The 24,731-nt window shown below is 41.7% G+C and overlaps 1 protein-coding gene across 10 annotated transcripts in view; it reads left to right on the top strand.

The window, feature by feature from the left end:
• epb41l3a (erythrocyte membrane protein band 4.1-like 3a) overlaps nucleotides 1–24,731 on the top strand; it is a 311,655-nt gene that overhangs the window by 175,626 nt on the left and 111,298 nt on the right. For all 10 annotated transcript variants that reach the window (XM_059983624.1, XM_059983609.1, XM_059983617.1 and 7 more), the window contains 2 exons: nucleotides 300–485; nucleotides 3,746–3,955. In XM_059983624.1, the coding sequence (XP_059839607.1) occupies nucleotides 315–485; nucleotides 3,746–3,955 (381 nt within the window). In that variant the 5' untranslated portion in view covers nucleotides 300–314. The remainder of the gene's footprint in view (nucleotides 1–299; nucleotides 486–3,745; nucleotides 3,956–24,731) is intronic.

Here is a 24,731-nt window from a genome sequence, read left to right as displayed (position 1 = left end):
AAAAAGAAGTGAAGGGTTTTTATTTGGGGCATGTATTGTCTCAGTACTGGTTGATTTCCTCCTATCCCTTTCAAGACTGAACTTCATAGAACATGAAACAGTATTGCACAGTGCAGGCCCTTTGGCCGACTGTGTTGTGCTGACCCTTGACCTACTCCAAGAGCAACCTAACCCTTTCCTCCCGCATGCTTCTCTGTTTTTCTATCATCCATGTGTCATGTGCCTATTCATGTTCAGATGAAAGTCTTTGTTTGTATGAAACAATCTGAACTGATTTTCCTCATTAATTTGTTTTCTAGGAATAATTCACAACCATGACAACCGAACCGGGAACAGATTCTGAATCAAAGCAGGACCAAGAGCAGAAGGAAGCTTCTGAGAAGAAAGAGACTGTAACCGAGCAACAGGAGGGCGCTGAGAATCAGCAAGCAGACGGGATAGACGGGACCCCGGCAGGAATCAATACCTCTGAGAAGGAAGAGAAGGCAAGTTGTTGGTTTACATTATTCCTTTTTAGCTACTTCAGGCTTAGTAGTTCTTAGTATTGGGAGAAAGTGCAGCCAACATAAATGCTCTGTTTGCAGGAAATGTGTTGAACTCTATGCCGGAGTTAAGTCTTATGTCGATGCCATATTAAAGAAGTACGCATGCAGCACCTGTATGTGTGAATCTCAGATTGCCCTTTTGATGTCACGGTGAGGTAAAACTTGTGACACCTATAAAAAAGGCTTCCGTTTCCTATTAAACAGTTGTAGGGTGGAACAAATCCCGAGCTGAAAGTGGTACATTCTTTTGCAGGTGATGCAAGAGAATAGAATTTATTGTAAACAATTTTGGTCATTTTATAACTTCAGATACCGGTTGAGATGCTAGCCTTGCCCCTCTTTTTAAAACCTTCATTTATCTTGCAGGTGTGTGTGCAGACTTTGCCCCACCTTTTTGGATCCAGTGACACATGTTGAGGAGGTTACTTTTTTGGGCAATCTGGACAGCTTTTGGTTACAAACTGACTGAAAATTAATTCCCTGTTGTCTGCAGAGTTAATTTCTCAAGTAGATTTTTTTTAAAAAAACTAGGTTTTCACGCAAGCTTTTTATGGAAAACTTAATTGATGCATCTTGATTTATTATAGTATTAAACACTCGTACGCAATTAATGTAGATGGGCTTACCCAACCCCCCCCCCCCACTTCTTTCCACGGCTGAGGACTGAATTGTCTGAAATTTGAGAGTATCTGTGCAGACTCTGTCAAAGAATTACCTGTACTACATTTAGTTTAATTTGGGCAAGTGTCCTGTTTAGTAGAACAGTCTGCCAGGACAAGCTCGATTTCAATCCAAAGAGAAGTTTGGATGGATACATGGAAGATAGGAGTATGATGGGCTATGGTCCCGCTGCAGGTCGATGGGAATAAGCAGTTTCTATGGTTTCAGCGTGAATTAGGTGGGCCAAAAGATCTGTTTCTGTGCTGTACTTTTCTGTAACTCCAGGCAATACTTAGATCAAGGGGAATGAAATGGTTTCTCCAAGGCTTGGGGAAGGAGAGCTGCAGGGAGTAATGTCTTGCTCCTGTGCTATTGGAGTTTAGACCAGGTCATTGGCTTCCATTTCTTATTGTTGGAAATGAGTGTTTTCCACCTTCTTTATGGTCTCCATCTATGATGTGGTTTAGAATGGAAACCTTGCTTTGTGATTTGGTTGCACGTGTATGTCTGGTTAGATGGAGATCACCCATATATTTGTGCTCAGATGTTTCTGAAGCTGTTCGTGTGACGCCTGCAGGGTTTTTTTGTTTTGTGTGCCTTTGACGTTTCATGGGGCACTCCAATACTAATGACTATGAATTATAACAGTCTGAATAAAAATATATGTACTATGGAGTCAGGTGAATTACTTTAATTAGAAGAGATAAAATGTTAGTGTTTTTGAACAGTATTGGGTCTCCCCTTTTGTTCCGGTATTAAATATGATATTGCAACTTTATGCTGCAAAAGTGAGGTAGGATTTAGAGAATACATTCAAAGTCAAAGTAAATTTGTTCTCAAAGTACATACAATATGTTATCATATACTGCTTTGAGATCCATTTTCTTTCAGGTATTTACAGGAAAATTTTTTTAAATACAATGTAATTTATTAAAGACTATACATAAAACTGACAAACAACTATGCAAAAGAGAAGTGGTGCAAATAAAAAAATAAATAATACTGATAGCATGAGTTGTAGAGTCCTTGAAGGTGAGTTTGTTCAGAGTTGAGGTGAGTGAAGTTATCCACGCTGGTTCAGGAGCCTGATGATTGAAGGGTAATAACTATTCCTGAGCCTGATGGTGCGGGACCTAACGCTCCTATATGTTCTGCCCGATTATAGTAACATGAAAAGAGCATGGCCTTGGCTGGTGGGTGTCTATGTTGGGTGCTGCTTTCTTGTGGCAGCACTCTCTGCAAATGTTCAATGGTGGTTATACAAGAATATTAGAATTAACAAGCTCAATGTCAAATAGGACTTTAGGTCACTGTTAGAGCAACTTTTTGAACATTTGTCACCCTCTAAGTAAAAGTGACATTCAAGCCTTTAAGTGAAGATGCCCCAGGATAAAATAAGGCATGATAAACTGTAGCTCCAGAGAATATTTTGAACATCGGCTGAAGCGAAGCAGGCAGGGTGTGTACTTGGATTTGTGATACTGCAGGAGGTGATTCGGTGCATTGAGTCTATGCTGACTGAACTCGTGCACGCTCATCTGCCTGCCTGTTCGGTGTTTCTCACCAGTTAAACTGAGTGCTTCCTTAACTGACTGGAAATGTCTGTTCCTTGGATGAGTGCATATCAGCTGACCCACAAATGTTTAAAAACCCATTCTTCTGCAAGAGATTCTGCAGATGCTGGAAATCCAGCGTAACACACACACAAAATTCTGAAGGAATTCAGAATCAGACAGCATCTTATAGAGATGAATAACAAATCAATGCTTCGGGCCAAGACCCAGACGATGGGTCTCTTCCCGAAACGTCGACTCTATTCCTCTTCATATATACTGCTTCACCTGCTGAGTCTCTCCAGCATTTTGTGTCTGCTGCCTAGATGGCAGCTTAATATTAAAAGAAGGTAATTAAGTGAGGTATAGGTCAAATTTTAAAAAAAATCTTTCTACCACAAAATCCCTTGAGACAATCAACAGTAAATAATATTATTGCATTAAGAAATACAGCTTATACAATAGTAATTCTGAAAATGCTAAGTTTTAACAACATGCTAAAGATTGTTCCAATGAAACAAAAGTAGTTTCTTTTCTCATTGAGAAATTAGTAGTGAGGGTCATCCAAATTGAAAATTATAACTAAACAAGTAAACAAGATAATTTAATCCATGGATGAAGATGCTGCCTGCATGATACTGAGGAGGGAGCAGTGGTAGGAAAGGTGCGATGATAGTATTAATTTTAGGTTGCTCTGGTGAAGAGCTGGCATAGGTATAATGGGAGACAGTAAACTATATCTTTTGCTGTACTATTTTGATTTAATTACTTATTTATTTTTGATCTTTAGAAATCCTTTTCCCAGACTTCTCATTAAATACTTGCAGATAAAAGTGAAATTGATCTTAGTAAATTTGGTTTTAAAACATTTTTACAGTTAAATGATGCTTGTGAGGAAAATGTGAGTAACATTATATAGTTTGCACTAAACATTGAGTTTTTGGATGGATCATGCTAATAAGAGACTAATTACCTAATCATGATTAGACCGGTGAATGTGAGAAAGAGGCGGACGGAGCTTCTGGTAAAGTTACTGTGGGACAACAGGAAGACTTCCAGACTGAGGACGACAAGCTCTCCCAAAAATCCTCTTCTAGCAAGTTGTCCAAATCTCCTCTGAAAGTAGTCAAAAAGCCAAAGAACATGCTGTGCAAAGTTACCCTTCTGGATGGTTCTGAGTATACGTGCGAAGTTGAGGTAAGGAGATTATTCACGTTCACATCAGCAACCTGTTCCATGATCTTTATAATTATGAATATAATCTTAAACGAGAGATAACATTTCCTGCTCCTTTGCGGCACGGTTCATGAAACCTTAGATCACATATATTGTGTAATGCCTGCTCTGTTTTGTGCACTTTATGCAGACCTGGGTAGGTCTGTAGTCTAGTGTAGTTTTTTTCTGTGTTGTTTTTTTACGTCGTTCAGTCTAGTTTTTGTACTGTGTCATGTAACACCATGGTCCTGAAAAAAACGTCGTCTCATTTTTACTATGTACTGTACCAGCAGTTATGGTTGAAATGACAATAAAAGTGACTTGACTTGTGTTGAACTCTCCCTGGTATGCTACCCTTAAATTTAATTCTGAAACTCTGCTTATTTTTAACAAGCAGGTTTAATGTATGGTGGAAAGGCTAACTGAGACACAGATAAATATATAGAGTTGTACAACCAGAAAGGTTTACTTGGGCCTTCTACACTGTTGCATGAAATCATTTCTGATGTTGTTGAGTTGGTGACAGATGCCACTTTGAGAACAGTTTTATGAAGTAATAAATCTCTTGTCAAATATATCTATACATATTGTGAGGTTTTAAAATTCTATTATTGTGGTATCTATAAATCAACCAGAACTATTTTAAGAGAAGAGTACAGGCGATGAATAGGATGTGTAAAAGACCATGATATGAAGCACTTTGAATAATGATGACCTGCAGTAATGAGAACATAGAAGATAGAATAGTACAGCACATTACAGGCCCTTCAGCCCACAATGTTGTGCCCACCCTCAAACACTGCCTCCCATATAACACCTCACCTTAAATTCCTCCATTAACCTGTCTAGTAGTCTTTTAAACTTCACTAGTGTATCTGCCTCCACCACTGACTCAGGCAGTGCATTCCACGCACCAACAACTCTCTGAGTGTAAAACCTTCCTCTAATATCCCCTAAAGCCATGTTGTCTTGTACTGAGCAGTGGTGCCCTGGGGAAGAGGCGCTGGCTGTCCACTCCGTCTATTCCTCTTAATATCTTGTACACCTCTATCATGTCTCCTCTCATCTTCCTTCTCTCCAAAGAGAAAAGCCCTAGTTCCCTTAATCTCTGATCATAAACCATACTCTCTAAACCAGGCAGCATCCTGGTAAATCTCCTCTGTACCTTTTCCAGTGCTTCTACGTCCTTCCTATAGTGAGGCAACCAGAACTGCACACAGTACTCCAAGTGTGGCCTAACCAGAGTTTTATAGAGCTGCATCATTACATCACGTCTCTTAAACTCTATCCCTCGATTTATGAAAGCTAACACCCCATAAGCTTTCTTAACTACTCTATCTACCTGTGAGGCAACTTTCAGGGATCTGTGGACATGTACCCCCAGATCCTTCTGCTCCTCCACACTACCAAGTATCCTGCCATTTACTTTGTACTCTGCCTTGGAGTTTGTCCTTCCAAAGTGTACCACCTCACACTTCTCCGGGTTGAACTCCATCTGCCCACTCCTGCATCCCATCAACGTCTCTCTGCAATCTTCGACAATCCTCTACACAATCTACAACACCACCAACCTTTGTGTCGTCTGCAAACTTGCCAACCCACCCTTCTACCCCCACATCCAGGTCGTTAATAAAAACCACAAAAAGTAGAGGTCCCAGAACAGATCCTTGTGGGACACCACTAGTCACAACCCTCCAGTCTGAATGTACACCCTCCACCACGACCCTCTGCCTTCTGCAAGCAAGCCAATTCTGAATCCACCTTGCCAAACTTCCCTGGATCCCATGCCTTCTGACTTTCTGAATAAGCCTACCGTGTGGAACCTTGTCAGATGCCTTACTAAAATCCATGTAGATCACATCCACTGCACTACCCTCATCTGTATGCCTGGTTACCTCCTCAAAGAACTCTTATCAGTCTTGTTAGGCATGATCTACCCTTCACAAAGCCATGCTGACTGTCCCTAATCAGACCATGATTCTCTAAATGCCCATAAATCCTATCTCTAAGAATCTTTTCCAACAGCTTTCCCACCACAGACATAAGGCTCACTGGTCTATAATTACCTGGACTATCCCTACTACCTTTTTTGAACAATGGGACAACATTCGCCTCCCTCCAATCCTCCTGTACCATTCCCATGGACAACGAGGACATAAAGATCCTAGCCAGAGGTTCAGCAATCTCTTCCCTTGCCTCGTGAAACAGCCTGGGGAATATTCCATCAGGCCCTGGGGACTTATCCATCCTAATGTATTTTAACAACTCCAACACTTCCTCTCCCTTAATATCAACATGCTCCAGAACATCAACCTCACTCATATTGTCCTCACCATCATCAAGTTCCCTCTCAGTGGTGAATACTGAAGAGAAGTATTCATTGAGGACCTTGCTCACTTCCACAGCCTCCAGGCACATCTTCCCACTTTTATTTCTAATTGGTTCTACCTTCACTCCTGTCATCCTTTTGTTCTTCACATAATTGAAGAATGCCTTGAGGTTTTCCTTTACCCTACTCGCCACGGCCTTCTCATACCCCCTTCTTGCTCTTCTCAGCCCCTTCTTAAGCTCCTTTCTTGCTACCCTATATTCCTCAATAGACCTATCTGATCCTTGCTTCCTAAACCTCATGTATGCTGCCTTCTTCCACCTGACTAGGTTTTCCACTTCTCTTGTCACCCATAGTTCCTTCACCCTACCATTCTTTATCTTCCTCACCGGGACAAATTTATCCCTAACTTCCTGCAAGAGATCCTTAAACATCGACCACATGTCCATGTACATTTCCCTGCAAAAACAATCATCCCAATTCACACCCGCAGGTTCTAGCCTTATAGCCTCATAATTTGCCCTTCCCCAATTAAAAATTTTCCTGTCCTCTCTGATTCTGTCCTTTTCCATGATAATGCTAAAAGTCAGGGAGAGGTGATCACTGTCCCCTAGATGCTCACCCACTGATAGATCTGTGACCTGACCCAGTTTGTTACCTAATACTAGATCTAGTATGGCATTCCCCCTAGTCGGCCTGTCAACATACTGTGACAAGAATCTATCCTGGACACACTTAACAAACTCTGCCCCATCTAAACCCTTGGAACTAATCAGGTGCCAATCAATATTAGGGAAGTTAAAGTCACCCATGATAACAATCCTGTTATTTTTGCACCTTTCCAAAATCTGCCTCCCAGTCTGCTCCTCGGTATCTCTGCTGCTACCAGGGGGGCCTATAGAATACCCCCTAGTAGAGTAACTGCTCCCTCCCTGTTCCTGACTTCCACCTATACTGACTCAAACTGGTACTTAGTACTTACTGGTACTTGGAGGCAAATGATAAAATAGGCAAAAGTCAGCATGGTTTCCTTAAGGGAAAATCTTGCCTGACAAATTTGTTGGAATTCTTTGAAGTAGTGATAAGCAAGATATATAAAGGAGAATCAGTGGATGTTGTGTACTTGGATTTTAAGAAGAACATAGAACATAATTTCAGAAAATGACCAAAGTCCTTTTGTAACCCACCTCAAAGTCATTTATTACCCAATATGAATTGCATGAAGAGAGTGGTGTCCCCTTTTGGAAAAAAATGTTCAATATTACTCCAAATCGTAGAAAGAATTCTTACATTTACACCCAGCAGCAATGAAGGAATCATGACTATATTTCCAATTTGGGCAGGTGTGCAATTATCTGCTGGCCATGTTAGTAAAGATGATGGGTTTTAGAGGCGCCAAATGAGTTAACCGTGTAACTGCAGTGTCTTTATTAGATAGTACTGTGTGTTAGTGGTTTAGGGCGGTTGGGTTACCAGCCCAGGAGGATGCTTTGCCCTTGCTGGTTTTGACTTGACAACCCGATCCTTCGAAGGTGAGTGAAGCTCTTGGGCTGAGCCCTTGCCGTGCCGAACAACGGCCGGTTGTGAAACCCCGAGTCCCATTCCCGCAAATAACCATAGTCAGCATGTAACTCCAGGTCAGGGTTTCTAAAAGAACCCTGAAAGGGGAAAAATAGAGATATTAAAAATAGAAAAAGAATTGTTTCTGAAGATGCAAGCAAAGGAGACACCATTAGGCGCTATTAACCCATTCAAAGGATCTGAGTTCTGGAATTTCCAAATTTCTTTAGTCTGTGCATACAAGTCTTCACAGTCTCCCTTTGGCACATAAATTTGTGCCTCACAAGTATGCTCTTTTCTAAAATGGCTTATTTCAGCAGTGGCCTAGTTTAGTCGATGGGCCTGGAGGACTAGGCTGCTCCTCTGCTTTCCTCAGGAAAGCCTAAGCTTCATCTTCTTGTCCACTTGCAAGGCCCTGCTGAGATGTGCCCACTCCACACTGGCATCCAGCTGATGTCAGCCTTGTTGTCCTAATTCTAATCTTTGCCCATATGCATCTTGCCCAGAAGCTCAGCTAGCATAAATCCTGAATGAGGCCTGAGGCCTAGTTAACTTCAAACTGATGTGTCAAGGTGCTTGAGATTTCCAGTATTATGGATTATAATTCAAGGATGTTTAATTTCATTTCCGATACACAATTGTGAAGGAGAACAAAATAATTTTTACTTGGAGTTCAATGCAGTGCAAAAAAAAACACTAAGATAACACAAATTTTTTAAAAACGCAATAAATATAAACAATGAGATAGCTTGTATGCATTGCTTGTATTTACATAAAGTGATGCTAGGCACAGTAATGTCCGTATGTCAGTGAAGTCTGACAGGAAATGGGAATATCGTGGTGGTGACGGGTGTGGAGGGGTGGGTTAGTGGGTGGAGGTGTTGATCAATCTTGTTGCTTGGGGAAGTTAACTGGTCTTGAATCTGCTGGTATGGATATTCTATAGCCTCTTCCCTGATGGGAGTGGGAGAAACAGTACATGAGCATGGGTGGGTAGGAGGCTTCTGATTCTGCTCGGTACTGCGCAAGCACTGTCAGACGCCTATTATAATGTGCAGTCGATGTGAACGGTGTGAGAGTTAAATTGTAGAGTGAGCTTTTTTTGACTAGATCCCCTAAATTGGTTTGATTGAATCTGACTTTAAAAATATTAATGTCAGAAATGCTGAGCAGAAGATTCCACTCTCTTGTTGATCTTGGGTCGAGGAGGTACTGGTAGCAAATCTTGTTGAATGAAGGGGCTTTCAGTATGTGAGGTCCAGTTTGCTGTCGAGTTGAACTGACCCTGTGATGAATTTGGGTGTTTGATGGAGTGATGTTGTGACCTTCTTTGAAAATGAGGATTAATCGTAGTTTAGTACGTCAATTTTCAAGTGGTTCCCATTGAAGGTTAGAGAGCATGTTGGTAACACTGGATTTCCTGCTGTAATCGTTTAGCACAAAGCGAGCAGCACGGTTTTGGATTTTATCAATGGATTTTTCCTTCATGATATTGCTGGCCTTTTTCTGGCACCTTGCTGTATATATTGTATGTACTTGAAGACGGGTAAGCTGGAGATGTGTGGGTACTTTTGACTACCCTCTTTGTAGCCCGGTGTATAATTAAGTCAGTTAAAACAAGTCAGCTTTGGAGAAATATGCAAGCCAGGGCAGTACAATATGGAGAGCAAGCTATTTCCCAAGCAGCAAGCTCCCCAGGAGCTGGACTTAGTTACCAGAGGCTATTTGAGACTCGTGCTGTTGGGAGCATTTAATGAGTAGTGGGAGCTTATCCCCATTACCTCCCCCAGCTATGACAAAGTTAAGGAACCACACAAACCAACAATTACTGCTAATTGTCTTGTTTGATGTAACTTAAAGAAACCTGTCATTTGAATTGTGGAAACAGCAAAGTAAGAATTAAAATTTGAAAATCAGATGATAGGAAGAAACAGTTTCGAAAAAGTTGTCATCAGCTATAATCTTTCACATAATTGGGGCTATTCCTTGATGTTATTAAGTTACTGCAGGATATATTTCCTTTAGAGACATTACTTTAAATTATAGGTGTGGCTCCTTAAAAATCTATTGCTGTTGCATACTTATTGCTATAAATGGGATTATTCCTGTGTCAAAAATTTTAATTCTAGTGCTGGTGAATGTCATTGCTCTGAAATTATAACTTTCTCTTTCTGCAGATGCTACATGACTTGAGTATTTTCAATATTTACTATTTTTATTTCAAAAAAATAGATTTTGACTCCAGCAGTATTGTGTGACCACAATCTACATTTTTGCAAGGGTGGACATGAAAGTGCAGAGGACTGTTGTGTATTTAATATTTCAGTAATATTTAAGTATATACCTTGCATGATTAAGCATTCTGGTTTGTTTAAATAATTCATTTTACAGTTATATGTATAAATTGCCGACATCATCACAATACCACATGATATCTGTGCATGGTGCTTAAAGTAATCTTAGAGTTTAACTGGTATTTTCGGACTCCTGGGTTTTTCTGTGAATTAGTTTAATGTTTTGAATTTACAAAACATAGCAAGGACTGTTAAGATTATTCTAGCTCATTGGAAAGAGAAGTCTGTTGTCCAACTGGCCCCTACACTGCAGGGGTTGTGTTCCTACATTACCAGCCATATTATGACTTGTCCGTAATATGAAGCTGGTTATGTGGCAGGGTTGGTGTATTCTGTAATGTCAGATTTCAGTAAACTGAATGTCCTTAATGCAAGGGTTGCTTGTATGCTGAGCAAACTTTATTTGTGTTATTGACACTATCCCTGTGTGACTTAGGGATAAAATTGTGTACCAGTCCCACAATTTTGCAGTGACTAAATCGGAGCCTATTTTTACACCACATGGAAAGGTCTCTGGGATTTTTAGTAGTTCTTGCTTGGGGCAGTGCACAACTCTATCCAACATCATTCTCAGAGTTTTTTTTTAATGGTGACTGAATGCTATGTGCTCTGTTTCTAATCAAGTGGGATTATGTGGTTTTTTTCTTGCTTTTTACTAGTATTTGAGGAGCTGTGACCTGGAAAACATTCCATGAAAACTGCAACTCAGCAACATTTGCTTCCATCTAAGGCTTTGTAGAAATATTTTCCCCACTTACAGTCAGATGTTTTCAATGCTGGTGATCTTGTAGCCAAGAGGGAAAGGAAGCTCTTTAGAAATTTTTTTTTCTTCCTCAGTATCACCTATTGAATCAGTTACAGCTGTGGTTCTTTTTTTAATCACAAGCTGGAGTTTTATAAAAAAAATCTTCGTTGCCGGGGAAATATTCAGTTCCACGTGAATGTCTGTACCTGAGAAATTGTAACTACGTTTCAGGATATGAACAGTACAGCCTTTAAAGACCAATTGTTACATTTAAAATGCTTTTGGAGCCAGTCATATTTGATAGGCAATCAAAACTTTATTGTATGTTGCCTTCCCTTGTAATTTACTGTGGTTTAGTTGGCTGAAAATCTTCAAAAATATCGCTTTGCAGGGTTAAGTGTTGAATTACAGCTTTTTGTTAATGTTGTTTCAAAGTTCAAAGTAAATTTATTATTCAAGTACTTAGGTATCACCATATACAAACTGAGATTCAGTTTCCCTTCCTCACCACTGTCTCAACCTGCAAATTAACCTTTAGGGAATCCTGTACCAAATCTCCCAAGTTCCTCTACACCTCAAATTTTTTAATTTTCTTTCCATTTAGAAAATAGTCAATGCTTTTATTTCTTCTACCAAAGTGCATGGCCATACACTTCCTGACACTGTATTCTATTTGCCACTTCTTTGCCCATTCTCCTAATTTGTCTAAGTCCTTCTGCAGCCTTCCTGCTTCCTCAACACTACCTGCCCCTCCACACATCTTTGTATCATCCACAAACTTGGCCACAAAGCCATCAATTCCGTCATTCAAATCATTGATATATAATGTAAAAAGAAGCGGTCTCAACACAGACCCATGTGGAACACCATTAGTCACTGGCAGCCAACCAGAAAAGGCTTTCTTAATTCCCACTCTTTGCCTCCTGCCAATCAGCCACTGCTCTATCCGTGTTAGTGTTTCTCCTGTAATACTATAGGTTCTCAACTTGTTAAACAGCCTCACGTTTGGCACGTTATAAAGGCCTTCTTAAAATCCAAGTACACAACATCCACTGATTCTCCTTTATCTGTCTTGCTTATTACTACTTCAAAGAATTCCAACAGATTTGTCAGGCAAGATTTTCCCTTAAAGAAACCATGCTGACTTTTGCCTATTTTATGATTTGCCTCTAAGTACCTCAAAACCACATCATTAACAATCAACTCCAACATCTTCCCAACCACTGAGGTTTGACTTCTGCCTTTCTGCTGTCCCTCTCCCTTCATCGAACGGCATTTGCAATTTTCTAGTCTTCCAGAACCATGTCAGAATCTATTGAGCCTTGAAAGATCATTACTAATGCCTCCATGGTCTTTTCAGCCACCTCTTTCAGAACCCTTGGGTGTAGACTATCTGGTCCAGGTGACTCAGGCCTTCCAGGCACCCCCCCCCCTCCCCCGTAACAACATCTTTATTTTCTTCTGCCCCCTGACACTGTTGAACTTCCGGCATACTGCTGGTGTCTTTCATAGTGGAGACTGATGCAAAATACTTATTCAGTTCATCTGCCATTTCCTTGTCTCCAATTACTACCTCCCCAGCATCAATTTCCTCTCCTTAACTCTTTATATATCTGAAGAAACTATTATTGGCTAGCTCTCCTTTGTATTCCCTCTTTTCCATCTTTGACTTTTTTAGTTGTCTTCTGTTGTTTTTTAAAGCTTCATAATTCTCTTAACTTCCTACTTTTTTTTCCTCTCTATTATATCTCTCTCACTTTGGCTTTTGTGCTGGCTTTGAATGCCATGGTTGCTTTGTCCTGCCTTTAGAATACCACTACTTCTTTAGGATGTACCTATGGAGTGCTTTTCGAATTCCTCACAAAAATTCCAGCTCTTGCTGCCCTGCCATCATCCCTGCTAGTGTCCCCTTCCAATCAACCTTGGCCAGCTCCTCTCTCTTGCCTCTAATTCCTGTACTCGACTGGAATATTGATACACCTGACTTTAGCTTCTCCTTCTCAAATTTCGGAGTGAATTTGATCATATTATGATCACCCTCTCCCACCCCTATGGGTTCCTTTACCTTAAGCTCTCTAATTAATTCTGGTTCATTGAACAACACCCAATCCAGATCAGCTCATCCCCTAGTGGGCCCAACCATACGCTGCTCTAAAATAGGCATTCTACAAATTGCCCCTCTAGAGATCCAGCACCAAACTGATTTTCACAATCCACCTGTAAATTTAAATCCCCCATGTATTTGGTAACGTTGCCCTTTTGACATGTCTTTTTTTAATCTCCTGTTGTAACTTGTGGTCCACATCCATTTAAAAGCCTGTATATAACTCCCATTGGGGAATTTTTACCCTTGCAGTTTCTTTGCTCTATCCACAAGGACTCCACACCTTTGGAAACTATGTCACTTCTTTCTAAGGAATTGATTTCATTTTTACCAACAGAGCCACCCACCCCCTCTGCCTACCTGCCTGTCCTTTCAATACAATCCTTTCCCTAGATGATAAACTCCCAGCTATCAAGACACCACACCTGCCAAACTCTTACTGTACTGCAAGTTAATCAATCTTATTCCATATCAAGAGTAGCTATTGGACTGCTAATGTGTTGTCATTGGTGAGAGTCCAGAGGAGGTTCACTGGATGATTCTGGGAATGAAGGGGTTAACATAAGAAGAGTGGTTGCCAGCACTGGAATTTAGAAGAATGCAGGAGATCTCTTTGAAACCCGCCGAACGTTGAAAGGACTAGATAGGGTGGATGCGGAGAGGATGCAGCCTCACAATTGCGTGGCAACCCTTTAGAACAGAGGAAAGAAGGATTTTTTTTAGCCAGAGAGTAGTGAATCTGTGGAATGCTCTTCCACAGACTGTAGTGGAGGCCAAGTCCATGCGTATATTTAAGGCGGAAATTGATAGTTTCCTGGTTGGTTAATATCAAAGGATGTGGCAAGAAGACAGGTGCATGGGGTTGAGTGGGATTTGGGATTAGTCAAGATGGAATGGCAGAGCAGACTCAGTGGGCTGAACAGCCTAATTCTGCTCCTAAATGTTATGGTCTTGCGTCTTGTACTGCGTGCATTCAGTCCTGTATTCATCACCCTTCTTGATTTTGTCCCTTTTTACATTGTAAATCATCCTGTTGACTGCAATTTTGCCCTGTCATCAGCCTCTCTTTGCTAGCAGTCTCACTACATACTGCCTCTGTTTGTAAATCAACTACCCCATTCTCAGTCTGATCACCCTGATTCTTATCCCCTACTAAATTAGTTCAAACTCTCCCGAACAGCTCTCCCTAGCAAAGCTAACCACCTCGGGTTCAGTTGGTGCTCGACCCTTTTGTGCAGGCTGTACCTTCCCCAGAAGAGATCCCAACGATCCAGTATTGGAAACCCTGTCCCCAGCTCCAGTTCCTCAGCCACATATTAATCTGGCAAATGCTCCTATTCTAACCCTCAATGGTGCGTGGCACTGGCAGCAATCCAGACATTGCTGCCCTGGAGTTCCACCTTTTCCCTAAAATCTCTCTTCTGGACCTTCTTACTTTTCCTACCTATTGTCATTAGTACCATTATTTCCCAAGACTTCTGGCTGCTCGCCCTCCCCCGCTCAGAGACATCTGTGACCTTGGCACCTGAGAGATGGCATACCATCCACAGAATCTCACCTCCATTCCTCTGACTCTGGCATCTCCGATTACTACTGCAGTCCTCTTCACCTCCCTTCTCTTCTGAGCCACATCACCAGACTCATTCCCAACAATCCAGTCACTGCAGCTGCCCCCTTGTAGGTCATCCCCTTCGACAGTATCCAAACCTATATACTTATTCTTCAGGTGAACAGCCACAGCAGATGGATACGAAGTCTGTAGAAGTGAGATAAAGCAGCATCAACTTTGTGGACCCTGTAGAGATTACCGAGGAGGAGGTGCTTGCCACCCTGAGGCAAGTCAGAGTGGATAAATCCCCAGGGCCTGGCAAGGTGTTCCCTCAAACCCTAGGGAGCCAAGTGTAGAAATTGCAGGGGCCTTGCACAAGTATTTAAAATATCCTTAGTGACAAGATCAGTACTAGAGGATTGGACACTGGCTTATATTTCTCCACTGTTAAAAAAGGCTCTAAACATAAACTGGAAATTATAGGCCAGTGAGTCTGACATTAGTAGTGAGAAAGTTATTGGAAGGAATTCTAAGCGACCGGATATATAAGCATTTGGATGGACGCGGACTGACTAAAGGTAGTCAGCATGTGTGGTAGGTCAGGTCTAATCAGTCTTACAGAGTTTTTCGAGGAAGTTACCAAGAAAATGGATGAAAGAACGGCAGTCTACATGGACTTAAGTAAGGCATTTGACAAGGTTCCAAATGGGAGGCTGGTCAAGAAAGCTCTGTCATTCGGCATTCAGGAAAGGTAGTAAATTGGATTAGACATTGGCTTCGTGGGAGAATCTTGAGAGTGGTAGTAGAGGGTTGCCTCTCTGACTGGAGGACCATGATTAGTGGAATGCTGCAGAGGTCGGTGCTGGGTCCATTATTGTTTGTCATCTATATCAATGATCTATGATAATATGGTTAACTGGATCAGCAAATTTGTGGATGACACCAAGATTGGGAGTATAGTGGACAGCGAGGAAGGCTATCATGGCTTGCAGGGGGATCTGCATCAGCTGGATGGACTGAAAAATGGCAGATGGAATTTAATGCTGACAGGTTTTGCACTTCAGTCAGACCATCCAGGTGGGTCTTAAACAATGAACAGGAGAACAGTGAGGTGAGTGGTAGAACAAAAGGATCTGGGAATACATGTCCATTATTTGTTGAAAGTGGAGTCACAGGTAGATAGGGTTGTAAGGAAAGCTTTTGGCACATTGGCATTCATAAATCAATGTATTGAGTACAGAAGATGGGATGTTATGTTGAAGTTGTATAAGACATTGGTGAGGCCTAATTTGGAGTATTGTGAGCAGTTTTGCTCAGCTACTTACAGGAAGGATGTAAACAAGGTTGACAGAGTGCAGAGAAAATTTACAAGGATGCTACTGAGTCTAGAAGATCTGAGTTATAAGGAAAGATCAAATACTCTATACTCTATACTCTTTAGAACACAGAAGATTGAGAGTAGATTTCATAAGAGATATACAAAATTATGAGGGGTATAGATAGGGTAAATGCAGGTAGGATTTTTCCACTGAGGTTGGGTGGGACTACAACTAGAGGTCATGGGTTAAGTGTGAAAGCTGAGAAGTTTAAGCGGAACATGAGGGGAAAGCTCATCAGTCAGATGGTGCTGAGAGTGTGAAATGAGCTATCAGCACAAGTGATGCCTCCCAACTCAACTTCAATATTTAAGAGAAGTTTGAATAGGTACATTGATGGTAGGGGTATGGAGAGCTCTGGTCCCGGTGCAGATTGATGGGTGTAGGCAGCTTAAATAGTTTCAGCATAAAGTAGATGAGCTGAAGGGCCTGATTCTGTGCTGCACTTCTCTAAGACTCCATTATGGCCTTGTTTTTCGGTGATGTTTAACTGTACTAGTGGAGTAATTACTTCATTTACAAATGCTTGATTTGTGAAATGTTGCTATAATTATTTTAACTTAGAGTACGTACCTTAAATTCAAGAAGATGTTTTTCACATATAAACAACCTAGGAATACCCAAAACGCTGGAGGAACTCAGCAGGTCAGGCAGCATCCACGGAACCTTTTCCACAGATGCTGCCTGTACTGCCGATTTCCTCCAGCATTTTATGTGTTTTGCCTTACATTTGCAGTATTTGCAGATTTTCTCATGTTTCTGAGCCTAGGAATAGATTTGTTCCCAGATATCCATAATCTATTTGACCCAGCTATTACAACTTTTATATTTTAAAAAAAAAGCTTATTTTTAAAGGAGAACTAATTTCTTGGAACTATTCCATTTTGGTGAATAGAGACATGGTTGTAATAACATGAAACACTGAAATGTAAAATACATTGGACTGTAAGCCACACAATGTTTAAACATTGTCTGTCTGTGGACTCTGTCCACACATCTCGCTGCCTCAGTAAAGCAACCAGCATAATCGCGGATTCCACCTCGCCCGGACATTCTCTCTTCTCCCCTTCCCTATCAAGCAGAAGATACAAAAGCCTGAAGGCACGTGCCACGAGTCTCCAAGACAGCTTCCGCCCGCCTGTGACAAAACTCTTGAATAGTTCCCAGTACAATAAGTTGGACTCTCGACGCTACTGTGTACCTCATAGTCCACTTGAAATGCACTTCCTCTTTTTGTTGCTGTTACACTTTACTCTACGTTCTGATTTTGCTTTACCTTGCCGTACATCATTGCACTGCATAATAAATTGAGCTGTGTATGCAAGGAAAGCTTTTCACTGTACATTTGACAATAATATTTCAATTCCAAGCATTGGATAGCGTCTACAATGCTACTTGGCTTGGAATGTGTTTCAGTAGCATAGCAACGGTGACAGTTTTGTGTTGCAATCACACCTATTCTGAAGTTGGACCAAAGGAAGATTCATCTCACCGACTCTAATTCCAGGCCTACTTCTCTTTAGCAAGGTTCACATTTTCGGGCAATATTGCACATATGATAACAGAATTGTGTTCATTACCACTGACACACACTCAATGGCCACTTTATTGGGTACGCCTGCTCGTTCATGCAAAAACCATGTGGCAGCAACTCAGTGCATAAAAAGCATGCAGACTTGGTCAAGAGGTTCAGTTGTTGTTCAAACCAAACATCAGAATGAGGAAGAAATGTGATCTGAGTGACATTGTCTATGGAATAATTGTTGATGCCAGACAGGGTGTTTTGGATTATCTCAGTAACTGATGATCTCCTGGCATCTCTAGAGCTTTCAGAGTTTGGATGCAAAAGACAAAAAGGTATCTAGTGAGTGACATTTCTGCAGGCAAAAATGCCTTGTTAATGAACAAGGTCCTTGTAAAGCCAAGAGCAAAACACACAAAGAGTTCAAGGGCTGATCTTACTTCTGATCCACCATTGTGTAGATTTTGTCTTGGTTAATGAGTCATTACCTGGTCTCGTAGTTGAGCACAACAGAGGTGTGCGTACTATGATTTTGGCATTAAGACTATAAGACATAGGAGCAGAATTGTGCCATTCAGCCCATTGAGTCTTTTATACTATCCCATTTAGCTGATTTATTATCCCTCTCAAACACAATCTTGTACCTTCTCCCTAAAACCTTTGGCATCTTTACTAATGAAGAACCTATCAACCTCTGCTTTAAATATGCCCAATGATTTGGCTTCCACAGCCGCCTGCAGCAATGATTTCCACAGTTTCACCAACCCAGCAACCTCTCTTGCCCCTATCCTTGTGGGAAGCAAGCCACAACCTCGAACTCTTATCATTTTAACCACTGGTACTGCAGTTGTAATGTGGCTGCCAGGAGGGATCAGTTAAGCCAGGATCCTGCTTCTGATGATTCCTTGCATCATAGATGCAGGGCTTGCAACCTCTGCAGACAGTTGCTGCTTGGAGGTCAGGTTTAACAGAGTGAGTAATGTCAATCTCTTTATTTTGAGGAGGGGAGGATGTTTTCTCCCAATTTTATGGTTCTCAGTCCCACAGTTGATGGCAAATACGTTGTATAGTTAGCATGACAGAATGAGTTCTAATTTCTGTGCAGTAGTGTTGGAGCCCATCTCTTATTGTTTCAGAATGAATGCAGCCGTATTTTTCTCAGACCAGTCTGGTCCTATTTGTCTTTTGAAGCACTCATGCTTGGCAGCAAACATAAATATTCTCTTGGTAATCATCTGCCAGCCACCACAAGACTGGCTAGCTTTAAAACAGTTGAATGTTTCACTCTGCCAGTAGATCATTTAAAATCAAAAGGACAACAAACCACAAGTAGTGGATATATTTATTTATATATTGAGAACACGGTGAAGTGTATGATCCATTATTTTTCATATATTTGCCTATTTATCTGGTTTTCTTTGTATATTGAGATACAGCGCAGACTGGGCCTTTCTGGCCCTTCCAGATGTGCTGCCCTGCAATCTCCTGATGTTTTAAAAATATATTAATCCTGTCCAAATCACGGGACAATTTACAATGACAAACTAATCTACCAATCAGTATGTCTTTGGACTGGGGGAGGAAACTTGAGCACCCAGAGGAAACCCACATAGTAACAAGGATAATGAACAGGCTCCTTCCAGGCAGTGTTGGGAACTGAGCCCACGTCACCTGTTCTATAAAGCGTTGTGCTAGCCACTATGCTCCCATTCAGTTGCCCATTCATAATGGTGCCTGCCCTCTAGATCGATTAAAAATACAGATCTGCCTTTGGAAGGTATAATATGGCTTTGCTTTTGAACAAATCCATGATATCAAAACTTTGAATGCAAAATATTGCGGCGAGCGTTTGGTCCTTGATAGGCAAGAAGAGTTCATTTATCTCAACTGTTGTTTTTATTGCGACAAGCACAATAACAGACAGAGCACCATCACTCGGTGAGAACCCACTCGGTCACATACAGACGGGGGGAGGTGATTATTACATACTCTGATTACAGTCAGGGTAACCCACAAACACAAGCCAACGACTGTACAACCCAAGCTAAAATGTAACAATAAACCATAATTCTATGAACTCATTTTAAAACAAGTAGTGCTGGCTGCTAGGAATGCTGGGATGACCACACCCCCAGAGCACCACACTGCCCCCACCTGAGGGTTCAGCCATCCCCAACAACCCTGTAGTCCACAACAAAGACCAAAAGTCCTGGCGGTGGTCGACACTGCCACCTGGGGTGCTGGGGAGTGTAGCCCCCCCCCCATAGGGGAGGCACTGTTTGGTGAGGCAAGAGGCAGGGCACCCAGAGTATAACTTCCTTCCTTAAGTCTCGTTGGGTCAGTGGCGGTCAAGGGCTGATACGGTGCCAGCCAGTCCCGGTTCAGCACAACTACTTTCCACCATTCTAGCAAAAGCATCCAGTTAACCACATCAGCGATGCGGTCGAGCAACTCTCTTGGCCCCTTTCAGTGGCTTCCAAGCTTGAGACACAGTTCCTTCAGGGTGGGGCAGTAGACCCATACTGGTGCCCCCACCAGATACTACTGTGTTGGCACCCCAGATTGGCAGCCTGGCCCTTTCTGGGACGTGCAAGCGTCACAGCGGTGCATGAACATCTCCACGATCTGCCTGATGGCCAGGCCAATAGAAGCGATCACATAGCTTGCCCAATGTCTTTGTGACCCCAAAATGGCCAGCCCCCAAAAGCACGTGCTTTGACCACGCACCGTGGTGCGGAGCCCACAGGGGGTGGGGGGGGGAGCACCAGCTGCAGGAGATGTCTGTCACGGTCAGAAAACTGCCACTGTTGGAACAGCAATCCATTGGGCTCTTCCAGCATTCCCAACTCCAGATTACGCTTTAGGCAGCCAGTACCTTGTATGTGGGGAGCTTCAGGGTGGACATTGTGGCATTAATTGCTGGGGCCTGTTGGTCCGGCAGTGTCGGTCATGCCTGCTGCTTTGCCTGTCCTCCAATGGCTGCAGTGTCTTGGTTTCCCCAGCTAGGGTGGCGGGTGATGTGTTCCACTGTGCTCCCTGAGGTTGGGGAGCCTGGTACACTCACCCCATCAGGGTTTCCTGGGAAGGCACGACACTCTCCCACCGGGCTGGTATCCCGTCTTTGGGAGCCTGGCCTGGGGGTGCAGGGAAGGCATACCACTCGGTCCCTCAACTTGTTCCCCAGGCCTTAAAGATGCTCCATCTGACATCGTCAATTTCTAATCCCACTCCTGACACCAACGTGGCAAGGATTTGGTCCATGATGACAGATGAGAAAAGCTCATTTATCTCAACTGCTGTTTTTATTGTGACAAGCACAATAACATACAGAGCACTCGGTCACATACAGATGGTGGGGGAAGGGTGTGATTATCAAGCACCCCATGTTACAATCAGGGTGACCCACAAGCACACAGTGAGCAACTGTATAACCCGAGGAAGTGTAGCAATAAATGAACTTGAGCATCTCGCCATCATTCCACGAGTGCATTTTAAAACAAGAACAATTAGTAGTGCTGGCTGCTTGGAATCCAAGGTTGAGCTGTCAACCACAATGTAATCAAAAATTTAAAGTTGTGCATGTTGCAGCCATCATCAGCGTAGGTCAGATTTTCAGTTCTGTTAGTGCACACCTTATCAAAGTGGTGTTGACAGATTTCTCTAATTTAGATCAATATAGTCTTCAAAACTTGTCAAGTAACCTCAAGTTGTTGTTGTTTTATAACAAACTTCCCTTTTAAAAATAACCAGTTTAATAATCGTGTTTTATTTCAGTCTGGACTGATCAGGAATATCTTGAGTGTTAGACTAAGTTTGTTTAACCCCTGCAGACTCCTTCCATTGAATTTTTGAACTCATTGGATACGGTTGCTATTTATAGATGAATCCATCATCTGTTGCATTTTGGTGTTTACATTACCAGGAGTCTAACAGTAATGGAACTAAATCTTAGCTGCTGTGCACAGCTGCTTGGATACTTAAAAAGAGGCAGGAAAATGACACCATTATCAGCTTCTGTAACAGGAGAGTATGAAATGAAACTCATTTCAAAAGCAAAGAATATTTCATCCTATTGTAATATATGTGGTTAAATTAGAAGGACAAATTAAATAATTTTCTTCTGTGTCAAAAGACAATGTTAACACATCATTTACAACAGCTGCATGTGCTCTGAGCCCAGTGTTCTTAATCTTTATCTCCAGCATCTCCACTCGTATTTATTAAAAGGAGCTTTATGTCAAGCAAGGTTTAAGGGGGATTTGTTTGTACAATACATGTTGAATATGACTTTTTTGATAAATTTGTTTGAGAATGACTGTATTAGTCTCCTTTAATTTGACACCTAGGAAACTGCATTTTAGATATCTAAAGACAGGGCCACACCACAGATTGCGGTATGTTCTTTCAAAGTGCATGTCACCACATTACACCAAGTTAATACCAGGGAGTACTGTTTCACTCATAATGAAATCAATATTCCAAACGGGTTTAATGCAGTGATTTTGTTATACCCTGTACTGGGAACTGTTAATCTGTTTAAGTATTGACGAGTCTGAAACTGAGATGACATGTGAAAGGCCACGATTAATTTCAATGTTTTTTTTCTACTGTCCTTGCAATTTCAGTAGGTCATTGTACATCATATCATTAAATAGCTTTGAATTTGAATTGAACTGTTACCCTAAACATTGATTAAGACCATAAGACATAGGAGCAGAATTAGGCCATCCGGCCCATTGAGTCTGCTCCACCAATTCATCATGAATAATTCATTCCTACTTAACCCCAATCTCCTGCCTTCTCCCCATTAACCTTTCACACCCTGACTAATCAAGAACCTATCAACCCCTGCCTTAAATGCACCCAGTGACCTGGCCTCCACAGCCACCTGTGGCAACTAATTCCACAAATTTACCACCCTCTGGCTAAAGAAGTTCCTCATCATCATGTTCAATTTTGAGGCTGTGCCGTCTGGTCCTAGACTCCTCCACTAAAGGAAACACCCTCTTCACATCCATTCTGTCCAGACCTTTCAACATTCAATAGATTTCAATGAGATGTCCCCCCTCCCCCCCCATTCATCAAAATTCCAGGGAGTACAAGCCCAGACACTTCAATAGGTGCTCGCATGATAACCTTTCCATTTCCAGAATCATTCTTGTGAATCTCCTCTGAACCCTCTCCAATGCCAACACATTCTTTCTTAAATAAGGGACTCAAAACTGCTCACAATACTGCTGCCTCACCGGTGCCCTGTATCATCAGCATTACATCCTTGTTGTTATATTCTAGGCCTCTCAAAATGAATGCTAACATTGTATTTGTCTTCCTCACCACCAATTCAACCTGCAAACTAACCTTTCAGGAATAATCCATGCCTTTATTCCTTGTACAAAAATGCATGGCCATACACTTTGTGACATGTATTTGCCACCTCTTTACCCATTCTCCTAATCTAACTCCTTCTGCAGCCTCTCTGCTTCCTCAACACTACCTGCTCCTCCACTTAACTTTGTATCATCTGCAAACTTGGACACAAAGTCAGCAATTTCATTATCCAAATCATTGACGTACAACATAAAAAGAATTAGTTCCAACACAGACCACTGTGGAACACCAAGTCACCAGAAGCCAACTGGAAAAAGCTCCCTTTATTCACATCGTTTGTCTCCTGCCAATCAGCCAATGCTCAAAACATACTACTATCTTTCCTGTAGTACCATGGGCACTTAAATTATTCAGCAGTCTCATGTGCAACACCTTGTCAAAGGCTTTCTGAAAATCCAAGTACACAACACCAGTCAAATCTCCTTTGTCCACGCTTGCTTTTTCTAAAAGAATTCCAATAGATTTGTCGGGCAAGTATTTTCCTTAGGGAAACAATGATGACTTTGGCCTATTTTATCATGTGCCTCCAAGTATCCTGAAACCACATCCTTAATAATCCACTCCAACATCTTCTCAACCACTGAGGTCAGACTAACTATCTATAATTTCCTTTCTTCTGTCTCTCTTGCTTTTTGAAAAGTGGAGTAACATTTGCAAATTTCCAGACCTCCAGAACCATACCAGAGTCCATTGATTCTTGAAAGATCATTACTGATGCCTCTACAAACTCTTCATTCACTTCTTTCAGAACCCTGGGGTATACCCCATCTGGTCTAGTTTGTCAGCCATTTCCTTGTCCTCCATTACTATCTCTCTAGTGTTATTTTTCAGTGGTCCAAAATCTACTTTCACCTCTCTTTTACTCTTTATATATCTGAAAAACTTATGGTATTATTTCTGATATTATTAGATAGCTTGCCTTTATATTTTATATTCCCCCCTTATGTTTTTTTAGTTGCCTTCTGTTGGTTTTTTAAAATTTCACAATCCTCTAACTTCCACTAATTTTTTGCTTTATTATACTCCCTCTCTTTTGCTTTTGTGTTGGCTTTGACTTCCCTTGTCAGCCATGGTTACATCATCCTGCCTTTGGAATACTTCCTTTTTTTGGGAATGTATCTATCGTGCACCTTCTGAATTGCTTCCAGAAACTCCAGCCATTGCCACTTTGCCATCATCCCTGCTAGTGTCCCCTTCCAATCAACTTTGGTCAGCTCCTCTCTCAAGCCTCTGTAAATCCCTTTACTCCAGTATAATCGTGATACATCTGACGTTAGCTTCTCCCTGAGAGTTGTAGTCTCAGCCGGCTCCATCATGAACACGTGCCTCCCCACCCACAGAGAGCATTGATAAAAGGTGGTGCCTCGAGAGGGTGGCGTTCATCCTGGAGAATCGTCACCAGTTGGGATATACCCTCTTCTCACTACAACCATCGACAAGGAGGTACTGGAGCCTGAAGACCCACATCCAACATCTTAGGAATCTTAAGTTATGTCTTGCGCTGCTTGCTGCCACAAAACAACAAATTTCAAGCAAGGCATGTCAGTGACCAGATTCTGTTTATGTAGTGACTGACTAAACTCAGCCACTTGGACGCTGTAACTGGAAGATGTTAAAAGGCTGTATTTGACAGAGCAGATCTTCTGGAGAAAAATGGAAAACTTCTCCTCACACATGTTTTATACTTCCTAAACACAAAGGCAATAATAAGTGATTACCTGCAATTCCAATGACTATAACCACTTATTTAACATTTTGAATATAGATAGATAATTTTGCAGAATTACATATTTAAAATGGTAGCATGTTCCAACGAGCCTTGCACTTTTGA

The sequence above is a fragment of the Hypanus sabinus genome, chromosome 1, assembly GCF_030144855.1.
Source record: "Hypanus sabinus isolate sHypSab1 chromosome 1, sHypSab1.hap1, whole genome shotgun sequence".
Classification (NCBI taxonomy): domain Eukaryota; kingdom Metazoa; phylum Chordata; class Chondrichthyes; order Myliobatiformes; family Dasyatidae; genus Hypanus; species Hypanus sabinus.
This window is presented reverse-complemented; position numbering and strand designations above follow the sequence as displayed.